This window comes from Rhopalosiphum padi, chromosome 2, assembly GCF_020882245.1.
Source record: "Rhopalosiphum padi isolate XX-2018 chromosome 2, ASM2088224v1, whole genome shotgun sequence".
Lineage (NCBI taxonomy): Eukaryota > Metazoa > Arthropoda > Insecta > Hemiptera > Aphididae > Rhopalosiphum > Rhopalosiphum padi.
In genome coordinates this window covers 61,527,828-61,542,185 of record NC_083598.1, presented here as the reverse complement: position 1 = coordinate 61,542,185, position 14,358 = coordinate 61,527,828, and the positions used below count along the sequence as shown (strand labels likewise).

Here is a 14,358-nt window from a genome sequence, read left to right as displayed (position 1 = left end):
ACAATCTAAGTGCAACCACGTTTCTGACAAAACTGATTTAACAACAAATTATTTACAATCGTTGTGACGTGACAAACATTATTTATTATTATTCCCGATAAAAAACAATTTTGGCCATTCAACGTACGATAATAAAATTAATCTGTACATAGTACATACATTTTTATTAAGTTCTGAATCGGTCACAAGATTGATTAACCTGCAATTACTTTTAAGCATTTAGCCAAGATACATTTAACACTCTGTACTGCGCCTTTGCAGCTTAATGAGCTGCTAAGCGAGAAAATAACGGTCCGTTAAAAATTTAATGCGACCAGTGGGATGCAATAATGATAGTATGGTATTTTATCATTTTATAATAAAATATGAGATAGGTATAGATACAAATTTAATTATTTGTGATAGTATCCGTCTGTTTACCGTTGTAATATTTTTTAACTTTTTCTTATTTAACAGCTATACAGGTTAAAACAGTTTTAGGTTTTAAAATATTTAACGATAATCTTTTAGTTTAAAAAAGAAAAAATGAGTATAAAAGATAAGTGTTTCACCGAAGAAAGAGTACTTAAATTTGAAAAGATGAATAAATTGTATAGCATTTAAAAAACGATTCTCAGAAGAACTAAGCATTTTACGATGGGTGTGTACTAATTTCAAATGTGTACCTATTACACTCTATAGTATTTAATCTGTTTACAAACCGTATTAAACTTTAAAGTGCTCATATAAAGAGTCTCGTGTTTATTGACCGTGAAAATGAATATTACACGAATAACCAATTGTATTCAAATTTAAAGTCTTAGTTTTTCTAAACTAAAAATTCTATTGAAGTAATATAAAAAAAATCACAAATTACAATTTTTAAATATATGTGCTTGTATAATATAAAATTAATTAGTTAGATACTCATCATCTTTGGAATATAATTTTTTTACAATATGGTAATTCTTTTATCATTAAATACTCATTATTTCAAAAAGTGTTGACTTTTTTCAATTCATTGTTTTTTCAAAATGTTTAGTTTCATGCTTTTCTAAAACTATCTATATAGTATATAACATCTTTATTTTTTTGTCATAAAATAGTAGGGCTATTTTTTTTTTATAAATTTTAACGTTGAAATTATTATTTTTCATTTAACCGTTAGTGAATTATAGCTGCTCAAAATTAGGTGGTTTGAAGTTTTTACTTTTTTAGGTGTTCGTCCTACAGATTATTACGGCTGTGATACGTTGGTAACTATATATAAAAGTACAAAGTTCATCACTGCTTCGATAGTCGATAACGAGCTTATTACATATGAAAATAATATAATGTACCTCTTATTATTATCTATTACTCACTTTAACTACTGGTTTTCAGAAACAAGAAGTATTATAAAAACCGAAAACCGCCTAACTTTGAAAAACTTCATCTCGCTAAAAAATTAACGAAAAATAATAATTTGAACGTTAACATCCATACAAAAAATAGCTCTATCAATTTAGTATATTTTAAACATAAATTTTTGAAAATCAAAAGTTAAGTGGTTTTACTATTAAATAAAAGGGTGAACAAATAAAAATTTCATACAGTTTGAGAAAAGCATAAAACAAAATATTTTGAAAAAAAAAATGAAAAAAAGCCAATACTTGACAAAATAATGAGTGTTTAATGAAAAAAGAATCGCCCTGTATATAGCATATAGGTACATAAATTTTCGTTTAATTAAATACTTTATTTTTCAAATTATTTATTCTTATAAATTCCAATAACCTTAAAATCATGTATTCCTTTTATATACAATAAATTTCAATAAGATTTGTATCACTTTTAGTATATCATTTTTTAGTTTATTTTTTGATAAAATATTATTGAACATTTTCTCTTAAGCCTATAATATACTACTTTAAAAAATCAACATAGTACACTAAAACTATGTATAATTTTCAAAAACGATGATAAAATTACAATTTTAGTATTATGTATATTGAAAAATTGCTTTTTTTTCTCCACAAATCTAGAACATTTAACGTCAAAAACGAAATTTTTAACAGATTATATACTAACAAAACTGTATTACATAATATATTGAAAAATTAAAAATTATAATTGCTTATTTAATAAAAACGTTGTTGAACAGATAATTAAAAATGTTATATAATTTATTACTGAATACGCGTTATTTATCACACCTCGTAATATTTTTTCCAATTAAAATAAAACACTACTACCAAATTGGTAGTAGTGTCGATCTACTACCAAATTGCAGTAATAACAAATACAAATAAAAAAAATACAAAACCTTTAAAAGTGGGATTTACTGGGAAAATTAAAAACATATTAAAGTCGAATAACTCACACGATTTATTCACCCGGAATGTTTGAACCACAAACGCCATTTGATTTGATGTAAAAAAAACAACACACTTTTCGAATATTTATTTAAAAACGAATAATATAATTCACAAATAAAATATTATACGCGTTGAAAAAAAGAATTCTTTAAGCAATAAACGTATGTGATACAATTAAATTATAATTTTAAAAATTATCCACATTATAAAAATATCGGGTTTAAATTATCTACCATCAACCACTCAAGTGGATGTGGATGTCGTTTTGTCCACCAATTCCATCCTTAGGTAAAATGAGTACCTCTATTGAACGAGACGAGTTTCCTACCCCATTATGCGTTTGGTTGCTATAATTTATTTTTCATATAGTGTTGCACGGCGTATATTATAGGCAATAATGGTGCATTATTATTTTGTATAGCTATTCAATACTTGCATAATACTACCAGTGATGAATAAATAACTGTCAACGAAACTAAAATATTTACAGAATATTTAATGGGGAATGATAAAAAAAATAATTGAATTATTTTTAGCTTGGAAATATTATTATTTTCTTGTACTTTCTGTTATTATTATTTTGACATAATATTTGTAAAAGTTCTATTTTCGTTAGATTTAGTTCAATTTAATTTAATTTCGTTAAACTTAAATAAAAATCCGTTTTAATTATATTTATTGTCGAAAATTAACGTTAGTATCATCACTTTATAAAAATCAATGAAACGATAATCTTTGAATCTTAATTTTCACCACCCCATAATAATATTATAGGGAACATTATTAATAATATAGTGCTAAAAACAATATACATGTATTAATGTATTATATTCCTATTTTACTGTTTACAATAATATACGATTTGAGGAATAGTACTCATAATATTACGATCTTATATTGAATTAAACTTTCGAATCTTATAGGAATCAAAAGCACAAATCTTATGAATGAAACTAAATTATATATTCAGCTATCAAAATACTGTGTTTCCACATATATGTGGTATATACTATATATAGTATTATAAATTGTAATATCCAAACCTGTGAACATTTCCAGTGCTTTAATGATAATTTTTTCTGCATTCATTAAATCAAAATACTCAAATTCAATGTTGTTCAAAAAGTTTGCAGCATAAAATAAAACTACTTTTTCCCGTCATTTTCTGGGAAATTCTAAAAACACACTCTTTAAAATACCATTAGTGTTCAATATTCACAATCTATATATAAGCTGCCCAGAACTTTTTGAGTACTCCTTTAACATGGGTTCAGCATAACTACACAAGGTTCACTCTAAACTTTAAAGGACCCCCGATTAAAGCCCAGTAGACTTTGTTTATGATACAATATAATTTCGAATTTAATATATTACCTACTCATATTTTAACTCATGTAATAATCAATACATATATTATAAAATATTAGTTCATTATTTTGTATTTTCATATCATATTACTCTAAATATAGATATAAACCTAACCTATAAATGTATTAATTGTTTTAAATGTAAATTAATGATAATTCACTAAATATATGAATCGGCAAGTGGCTTGGTGAGAACTGATGAGTATTTAAAAAAAAATTGGTTATACACAATATTAACATATTAAATACTGTTGTAGCGGATTAGTTATTAATTTATTATATAGATGAAAGTCGGTTTAGTATTCAAGATATCAATTCACCTTTTATTATGATTTGTATTTATATATGTATATATGTATAATTATATCGCATATTTGATTATTCCTATACTAAGAATTGACCGAAAACGTATTTTGCATTTAGTGTTTAAGTTAAACATGAAAATGTTCTTTATGTGATTCGAATACGCACACTGTTAATTTATATTTTATTAGCTATAGTTTTAGTAATTTATTGACGTCAATTGAAATAAGGGTTGTAGTATTTGGGTTTAATTTATCATAATGATGGTTTGAGTCCATAATTTAGTTAAGCATTTATTATCTGATCAAAATAAATAAATAAATACAAAATATAAAAAAAAAATTTTTTATATAACTTTTATTTGAAATATATAATTTGTAATTATAATTACAACAAATAGGTATATGAGAAGAGAAAAAATGCGCATATAAAGCAGAAAAGAGTAGCTATCCAGCGGTAAAATTTTGACGCGATACTGCGATAGAACATAAATATGATAAAATTATTGATTATTTGTTAATTTGTCAGTAGGTCAATACACCATTTACGCTTGAGCCGTTTGGGAGGATTTCCGAGGATGAACAAGGAAGTTATAATATCATGCATGAGTAGGTTTCTGTGTTTTAGAAGGCAAGTATGAAGTCTTTTATAATAGGTATATAATAGTATATAAGTCATTCATTGCAGAAAAGGGAAATCGTCTTATCACTAAATTTGTATTTCTCTACCTACGATACTTATTTTGTGTAAAAACAGGACTTAAGTCAATAAAACCTTAAACCGTAATGGAAATATCCACCTCTGATATTTATTTTTTGTGTAAAAAGAGGACTTCTAGTATTGTATAAACAATTTTTTGTGTCCAATGTAAAATTTAGTTACCTATTATATGGACATGTCTTCTTTCTGCAATTAGTGATTTATATAATATTTCGAACTTAAATAAATGAAATTAAAACTAATTTAACTTAAAAATATACAATTCTCATAATGAAGGAAAAATAAAACCCCGTAAAACAAATAAAATAAAATATTTCCTACCCAACATAAAAATTATGGACTTAAAAATAACATCAACATTTAGAAAATATTTTTTAAATATTACAAACTATTTTTTAGAAATTATAAATTCTTCTTTGAACTTTTAACGTTAAAAATTTTGTTTAAAAACAAAACTGGCTATAATAAATACATTATTGAGACACAATTTATTTTATGAATTTAAATTGAGATATCTTATTAGATAAAAGTCAATCAATAACGGCTTCAACGAACTCCTATTTTTTTCTTGATCGTTTACTTTAAGAGTGTAAACGTTGAATCACCCCCTACATTATATACCTACTATTGATTTTATTTTTTCATTTTTGTAACGTAATCTGCTGGCTGCCGCTTTTTTGATAATGTTACCATTACAGTACGGAATTTGTGTTGTCAAAGAACGTTTGAAGATTTATATTTTCGTATGCTCCATTAGGAATTGTTCAACAATAACTAAATTTAGAAAGGCAACGGTAGATACAGTGTTACTGTGTTAGCTATGCGCGGAAATTTAAAGGGCTGCAAATCTGACTGACTTCTGTATTATTTAAAGAAATTTAATATTAATGGAAATTGGGTTGTATCTATATACAATACTCTTGATAATTGTATAATAATAGTTATAAATGAAAACATCAACTACCTATTACGGAGCTGTTGGGGCCTATAGTAGTACAAAAGCTGTACAATATAAATAAATCTACAGCAAAATAAATTAAATGTAATATAATAATTTAATATAAATAAAGATTCTACTTTATAAAACACTGAAATGTAAAATGTAAATAGGATATAACATATTATCGGAGTATTATATAATACATATCAATAAGTACCTATATGTGTTTTCATGAAGAAAAATAACTATTCATTTATACAGTATTAAAAATATGTAAAACGAAGTATTATTTTTAAAAATATTATCAATATAGTCAATATAATTATAACAATTTTATTTTACAATCAATACTTTATTCTTTTTAATAAGTGGAAGTTTAGAAATTCGACGCACGATTGAACTGAATTGAACAGACGACTGAACACTGAAGACATTTACTATATAGACATCTCTATAATCTATATACCTAGTCTTCACCTTAAAATATATTATATACCTTTATATATATTAGATATTTAGATTACCAATTAGATAGATGGGTACCTAGATTAAATACTAAATAGGTAACTATATAAATATAATCATAAAATAATAATCTAAATTTTAATATCTTCACAGTATAGGTACTCTTATGTATATAGCCTACTAAGTATCTACTAATAATATATACTAATCATTAATATTATTAATTTTTTTAAGTATAATATCTATATCTTAAACCGTAGTTCACACTACACCGTCATGTATTTCACCGCACAGTGTCGTGCTTAGATCATATACAATGTAGTATATTGTGATCTAAGGTGTCGTGTATCCCATCATGGACTACCGCACTATCATACCGCATGGGCATAGTTGGACCAATCACAAAATGGCAACATTTCATGACACGACACAACACAGTGAAGTGTTTAAGAATTTGAGATATATCGTATAATATATATTAAATCGTGGTGTGAACCCAAGGCTTATAGATTATACAGGATGCCTCATAGTCCGCTAAATATTTCGATTACCCCGCACCATTACTTGTCTACTGACGACACCCGAAGTATAAAATTTACGGCGGCGTATTAAAAATGCATGTGAACGTAGGTATGTATTTTTATTTTTTTAAGCTATTATTTTTTATTATACTTTACTGATGTCTGATTTACTGTTTATTATTAAATATCGGTGTATTATTATTGAATAATGTATTTTATGACCTACTTAATAATACGCTTTATGTGTAATTATTCATTATTTTTCGTTATTCTTTTGAATAGGTTTTAATAACACATTAACACCCATATAATAATATACTTAACTATTTTTTTAAATTTTACAAATCGTATCTAGACATCCAGTTATAGTTACATGAAATTATAAGCAGCTACTCCTGTACTTAAATTTTTTTGTTGATCTAAAATTGTAATCCAACTATTTGAACTGAACTAAAAAGTTTGATATAATAAGTATTATAGTTATTACTTAATATTACTTAATTAAGTAGGAATGTATATATTATGTAATGTGTGCATAGACCTTATACTCAGTATAAGGTCTATGAATGTGTGTAATTATTTTTTTATTGATATATTTTATAATCTATAAACCTTGGTGTGAACCCATCTTTAGAAACCAGACTTCTATATAATACATTATTATCATGGTTGAAATAATACGTAAATATTTGTATATTTCAACCATAGACCTTATACTATACCTTATACCTATAGTATAAGGTCTATGATTTCAACCATGGTTATTATATAGAAGTCTGTGGTTAGAAACTATTATTTTATTACCTATCACAGATATTATGTATAATAAACTAGATTGCTAACTGCTGCATCCTATCAATGTGTTTAGTTGAAGCAGACAGCAGCCATTTAATTCGAGGCCTATGGGCTTTATCACGGCCTTAGATTTGTTTGATAAGGAAGCCGATAAAAAAAATAAATAATTAAATTATAAAACAAATTTTTATTGCACGTTATTTTTCTTATTTAAACAAATTTTGTATCTAAATATCAATAACAATTTTTAACATAGTTTATTCAGATAGGTTAACAATTTTTACATGTTATAAAATAAAATGGTTTTACTGAGTTTCTGTCGTTTACTAGCAGTTTTCATAATCGAGGATGTTATTATTTTACTGTAAGAATATAATCTCACGTTAAGATAGGTTCTGGTTACTTTGTTTATAATATCGATTTTGTGAGGTCTTGCCAATAAATCTGTTGAATTCCAGCAAGCATCACATTTTGGAAATAGCGTGGTGTCTGTCGCCAGTGAGTTTTGGACATTTATCATAATTTTTAAATCCATATTTTTAATAAACATTTGTTTTTTATCCACCATAATGGTTTTAAATAATGTTTCTGTCAATTTAACAATTTTGTATACCCCATAAGAAGCATACTTCAAACCGCCTCTGTTTTTCATAATTGTAAAATATTTTGGTGTGGTATTATTTTGATAAACGTGATCATTTTCAATGTATGGATCTGTAATAGCTTCAATACAACCATCACATTTCAAAGTTGGGATTAGTTTTTTAACAATATATCCACTTATGTAATATAATATATTTTCAATAGTGATGCTATTAAAATCTAATTTATTGTACTGTTCTGCTAACAATGAAATATCAAATTCATTTTCTAAATTTTGTTCTGGTGCTTTATATTTCCATTTGATTGAAAAAAGAGAATCTTCATGAGGTGACATCAGTGTACAGTTTCCTGAGCTAAGTCTTATTGAAGTGTGCAATAAAGTACTTTTTAGAGCATGTTTGAATTGCAAACAGGTAGGATTATTATTATGACCCAATCGACCTCTCATAAATCCAAAAAAAATTTCTATTGCATCTTGGCTTAATTTGTATGTCAGAATAAATTTAAAATGTTGATTTATTAACAAATCCTTTGCTATAGCTATAGTAGATTTTATGGATGCAGCAAAACCTAATATGAATGTTTTTCTTTTACTTTTCCACAGATCTTGCCCAGTAGCTGTCTTCAGTGAATACAAATAGTCAATATTATTTTTCATTTTTGTTTCTAAGTATTGAATATTTTGTTTATTAATTGGTTGTTTAAAGCCTTTTGCATATGGGTTTCTGGAATTCAAGAAATCAAAAATCTCATCTACAACCCTGATGAATCTTATTGTTGCATCACAATTTTCAAAATCTTTTGAGGTCTTGGATAGAAATTGTAGAGAGTCTGCGACGGAACTGCTAAGTGTTTGAACTGCTAACTTTACCTTCATACTATTGCTTTTCCAATTTATATGTGAAGAGTTTATCTTGTTTGCCAATTTAAAGCCCATGTCGTTTTGCAGTTCAAATAATTTATGAATATATCTCCATTCAATAAGACTGTTGTTTGAATCTTTAAATACTCCTAGTGTTCCCAAAGCATTCCTAGCTAATTTAACATTATGGCATGCATCAGGTGTGAAATAAACATTAGCTTTAGTTGAAGTTATCGAAAAATCAGACTTGATAAAATCAAAAGGTTGGTCTAGATCACATCCTAGAGTTTTAAAAGTTGAAGAATTAGCATATGCTCCATCACAGGTGACTGCCACAACATTAATCCCAAATTTATCACATTGGGTAATAGCAATCCTAATTAATTGAGCTTGTACATTTGATTTAATTTTATCTACAAACCAATACCCAATTGGCCATTTCCATTTTTGTTTTAAGCTAGACAACATAAAAACTAAAACCTCCGTTGACTCTTTTTCACAGTCTTCAACTGTCAAACTATTACCATAGTCACAATAACCAACAAACCTTAAAAAATTTTAATTTATAAATTTATATCTAGTTATAATATATTCAACTATGAATAATATTTTCTAATAATACATACATATGACTAACTTTATCCCACTGAACTGATTTTTTAATACTCATGGAGTCTAATATCAAACAACAAAATTTGTCTTCTTTGGGAAATTTACCTATTTCTAATAGGACATCTTGTAAAATACCAGTTTCAGCATTTATATTTGATACCCAATTTCGTATAGCACTTGGATTAGGCAAAGAAATTGAAGTCCTTTAAATTACAATTTATTTTTCAAAATTACAATTTCTGTAACTCAAATATATAATTGTTTCAGTTATTGAGGATATATACCTACCTAACATAGTTATATGCTTTTGGAGAATAAAAATAAAGTGTAGTTGCAAACTTTTTTACTTCTTCGCTGTATCGCCTTGCAGTAGGAGCCACATTACCATTATTTATAATATCTTTTAAAAAAACCTCAGTAAAATTTTTTTCAATTATATTAGTAGTTTCTCTATCAGTACAGGATCCAATAGTAGACATCAATTGCTGATAAGAATAATTTTTATTAATAAAAATTACAATATAGTTTATTAATATATAAATATACAGTTAAGTCTCAGTTAGCATTTACGTAAATACCTCAAGTGAATTTATTTTTGTGTTCTGCCTTCTAACCGTTTGTTGTAAAAGTTTAATTCGCTTTTTGAGGTTGGTGTATATGTAGGGGTATGAGGTGACTGGCTGGAATCTGCAACAAATTTAATACATGACAAAGCATTATTGTATATAAATTAAAATTGTTAACATATTTAACTTACTAGGTCCAATAAAAGTCAGATCGACAACTTCATAATTACACCCAGCATTTTCAACACCAGAATCAATAGGTAAATTAGGAGAAGTAGTTATTATATTAATTATATTTGATGAAGAAGAAACTGTAGATAAAAATGTAATTTACTTAATATAGGTAAGTAGTAGTAATAGGTAAGTAGTACAAATACAACATTGAATGTAAAGAAGAATTTAATTTTACCTGAAGAACTATAATTGTGATCAAATTTGTTGCTGCTTAAACATTTTATTGCTTTTTTGGAACAATCGAAATTGGATGGTATAGCTGTATTTTTTAATATAAGTTTTTCGGGGGCTTCAACAAATTCACTTTTATTAAAATGGAGACTGCATAAGCGTGAAAATTTTGTTGGAATGAAGTTATCTCTTTGGATAGAGTGCACCCATTTTTGTCTCCTTAACTCATCGATTGGAAATCTATAATTAAAAACAAAATATCAAACACATTATTAAAAGTGTATTTCAGTAGAGCTAATTATTTTTGATAACTTTTTTGTAAAGTATTTAGTTACCTAAATAATTTTGTAGTTGAACCAACAACCCCGTCCTTGCTACTGCATCCATCAGCACAGCACTTATATGGCATAATTGGAAAAATAGCATAAAAATATTAAGTCTCAAAACAATATACCTATTGCAAAAAACAGAACACAACAATACTGTCAACAGTGTCAACTACTCAGTTTTGAGTTTTCACAGTAGTACAGTACACAAGTCAACAGACAACAACAACAATTGATAAGGCAAAATCTACATCGGCCTCGATTAAAATGGCGGATAATAACTTCGCATATTATCATCAGTTAGCAATCTAGTTTATTATACATATCTGTGTTACCTATATCTCTGTGAATCCAAATCACTTTTACTGTAGATAACATTTTTTAATTGATAATCAAACAAATTCGCTCCGAACTTCATGTATGACACGCAATTATAAAATCATGTTGACTGGTAAATACTAAAAATGTGATATTGCATTAATGATAACGTGCCGATGTGTCGTGCGACGTGCGTATCTGTTCTGTAGGCGGTTGACTTAGATCTGTAAATTGGGTGAAAGTGGTTCGTTCTTCGTTAGAAAAAGGCAAAATGTCTTTGAACGTACAGCTGTGAGCATTCTTTTTACCCCAAACTAGTTTGTAGTGTTTCCAGAAAACTTGCATCACCACAGTTATGATCACTGAACGCCAGAAAAGTACAGCGGTCCACTGGTTGTCGCCATCGACGTTTGGTCTATGTTATATTGTCGTTGTATTATTTACGATATTGGACGACGTCAATGGCCAAGCACAGCCAATACCTGCTCAAGAACAGCAGCCAATACCTGCTCAAGAACAGCAGCCGCCACCGGCTCAGCCCACGGCGCCATGGTATGAAACTTTGCCAGCCGTCGCGATGGATTATAAAGTAATCATTGACCCGGGCAAAGAGGATTGTTATTTTCAATTCGTCAACCCTGGAGCAACTTTTTACGCAAGCGCTCAAGTATAGAACACTAGTTTTTAAAAGATTTGTGACTGCTTTGGTGCTAGTTATATAGTTGATAATTATGATATTTTTAACAGGTATTAAGAGGTGGTGACGGGATGGCTGGTTTTGCTGTCAGACATCCCAATGGACAGATCGTTCATCCGTATCAGTGGAAAGCTAGTTCTGATTACCAAGACCAAGAGTCCACAGGAGGTTACTACAGTGTTTGTATAGATAATCAGTTTTCAAAGTTTGCTGCCAAATTAGTAAATTTGTACATCACTGTCATTAGGTTAGTATGATGAAATCTAGAAAAAAAACCATGGTATTTCTTTTTTATATTTAAATAAAAATTATCCTGTATATACTTACAATCTAAATGTAAGGCAAAAATTTGATTAATTTCAAGATCATTGTGTTTATCTACGAATTACCATATTATTTTATTTGTTAATCTCACATTTTATCGCATTTTGCTGAGGAAATTCCCTTACCACTATTCTCATACATTAATATCCATACTCTTATGTTAATATTTGTGTATACTAAACTTTAAAGTGTTACTGTTATAATTTTGAAGTAAATTTTTAATTTTACAATTGAAATTATTAACTCATTGATTAACAAAAAAATTGTAAACCATATTATAATAGATACGTATACTTAAAAATACTGGAAACCCATTTATTTAAAAATAAAATAATCTAATGTGTCTTTTTCTGTAAAGTTTTCGATTATCAGTACAATAAACATTATAATTTACAGTACTAAAAAATATATGTTAATTTAAATGGTTCTTGTTTATTTTCAGGTATGATAAATGGGATGAATACCATAAAGAAATAGAAGATATGAATGTTGGTGTAGAAAATTTTACCGTGAGTCTTTATAACAAACATCTTAATAAATTCATTAATAGCTAAAAATTATATTAATTTAATAAACCATAAGTAATAGTATCTACATATTAATGTTATTTAAGTCTTAAAAAGTTAGTTAAAACTTATAATATTGAAAATTAAATATAAAGCCAGAATGTAATCAATTTTTCATTAGATTTAGTTACACCAACTTTTTATTTAATTCAACAAAAATTTTAATATTATAAATATTTTTTTGTATTTAAATTGATATATGGATAAATAAATCAAATTTTCACACACTTACTACAATAATAAAAATAAATCAAAGATATTAAAGTATTAAATCGATAAAATAATAAGTAATTATTGTGTGGTGTTATGACCAATCTGCAAATTAAAACCACAAATTATGAGCAGTGTGACGACCTATCCCTAAATTCTAAAGTACTATTCCTATCTAACAAAATCATCTAAAACCATCTGATGAGATACTGCAACAAATCCCTTTATATATCATATTTTATGAATGGTGATTATGTGTTGTTGGTTAAAAGCGTATACGTATTATGTATATAACATTGTGCTGACTGATTATGCTATATTACTTATTTAGAGTCTTTAATTTTAATGCTATTTATGTTTTTAAAATGAAAACTATATAAAGGTGTAAAGAAAAAAATTCTCTTAATTGTCCTATTATTTTTATTAAACATCAATTTTAAAAACTGAACCTATAATACAACACCTAATTTTTACCCAGTTGAATCAGTCAAGAGTTAGTAAACAATACAATATACAGAGTGTAGTCATAATCAGTATAACATTCTATGAATAAAAATAGTTTATGTATTCATTTAAATCAAATTATTTAAACATTAAGTAAAATATGTACCTATTTATCTTTATTTGAACAAGTGGCCATATGAGTATAACTGATTTATTGAAGTTTATCTAAATAAAAATAATATGTATTTTATCTTATTAGGTATATTATAAATTAAAATTGGTTATTCTGAAATTTGGTAATAGTACAGTCTTTTAATAAAACTATTTCTAAACAACTGAGAGTTACAGTGACCAATTAGCAATTTGATTACAAACAATCATTTTTAAATCAATTCATTTTTTTTTCTTATAGAAAACCTAAAGATCCTTTCTCTAATTATAATCAATACTAAGAACTTAACCTATGGGTAATATGTACCACTGTTGTTTAATAATATTTATGTACTATGTATTTTATGTATGATATTTTTGAAAGCATATCCATCTATAATTATATTATATTTCAAATATTATTATTATTTGTTTCAGTCTACCGTGAAATCAGTTGAAAATAATATAAATCACATGTTGCAACATCAACACCATGTTCGCAGTCAAGAAAATCGTGATTATAATTTATTAGTTGATAACAAAACATATGTGAACAGATGGTCTATAATGCAAATTTTGTTGATAATGGGAACAACTACTTTACAAGTTTATTTTGTTCGTAAATTGTTTGAAACTAAGGCTGGAAAGTCAAAAACAAGGGCTTAAAAAGAACATCATATTTGTGTGTGTGTGTATAATATTATGTTATTTTATGTCATTCCTTTTTTTTATTAAGAATAATGTATCTTTTTATAAAATTATAACATCATATATTATATTATATTTAATCTGTGATTAATAAAAATGGTAAAATAGAAATTTAATTTT

At 26.6% G+C, this 14,358-nt stretch overlaps 1 protein-coding gene across 1 annotated transcript; it reads left to right on the top strand.

Moving 5' to 3' along the window:
* The first annotated feature begins 11,243 nt into the window (after positions 1-11,243).
* Positions 11,244-14,354, top strand: LOC132919871 (transmembrane emp24 domain-containing protein 6). Its single transcript, XM_060981770.1, has 4 exons — positions 11,244-11,806; positions 11,887-12,083; positions 12,603-12,669; positions 13,969-14,354. Exons 1-4 carry the CDS (start codon positions 11,495-11,497, stop codon positions 14,194-14,196), a joined length of 804 nt encoding a protein of 267 aa, XP_060837753.1. The 5' UTR covers positions 11,244-11,494; the 3' UTR covers positions 14,197-14,354.
* The last annotated feature ends 4 nt before the right edge of the window (positions 14,355-14,358 follow it).

Excerpts from the sequence above, each read along its gene's own strand:
- LOC132919871 (XM_060981770.1), top strand. The coding sequence starts at position 11,495 with ATGATCACTGAACGCCAGAAAAGTACAGCGGTCCACTGGTTGTCGCCA. Across the intron at positions 12,084-12,602 it reads TTGTACATCACTGTCATTAG|GTATGATAAATGGGATGAAT; the intron begins GTTAGTATGATG and ends GTTTATTTTCAG. Across the intron at positions 12,670-13,968 it reads TTGGTGTAGAAAATTTTACC|TCTACCGTGAAATCAGTTGA; the intron begins GTGAGTCTTTAT and ends TATTTGTTTCAG.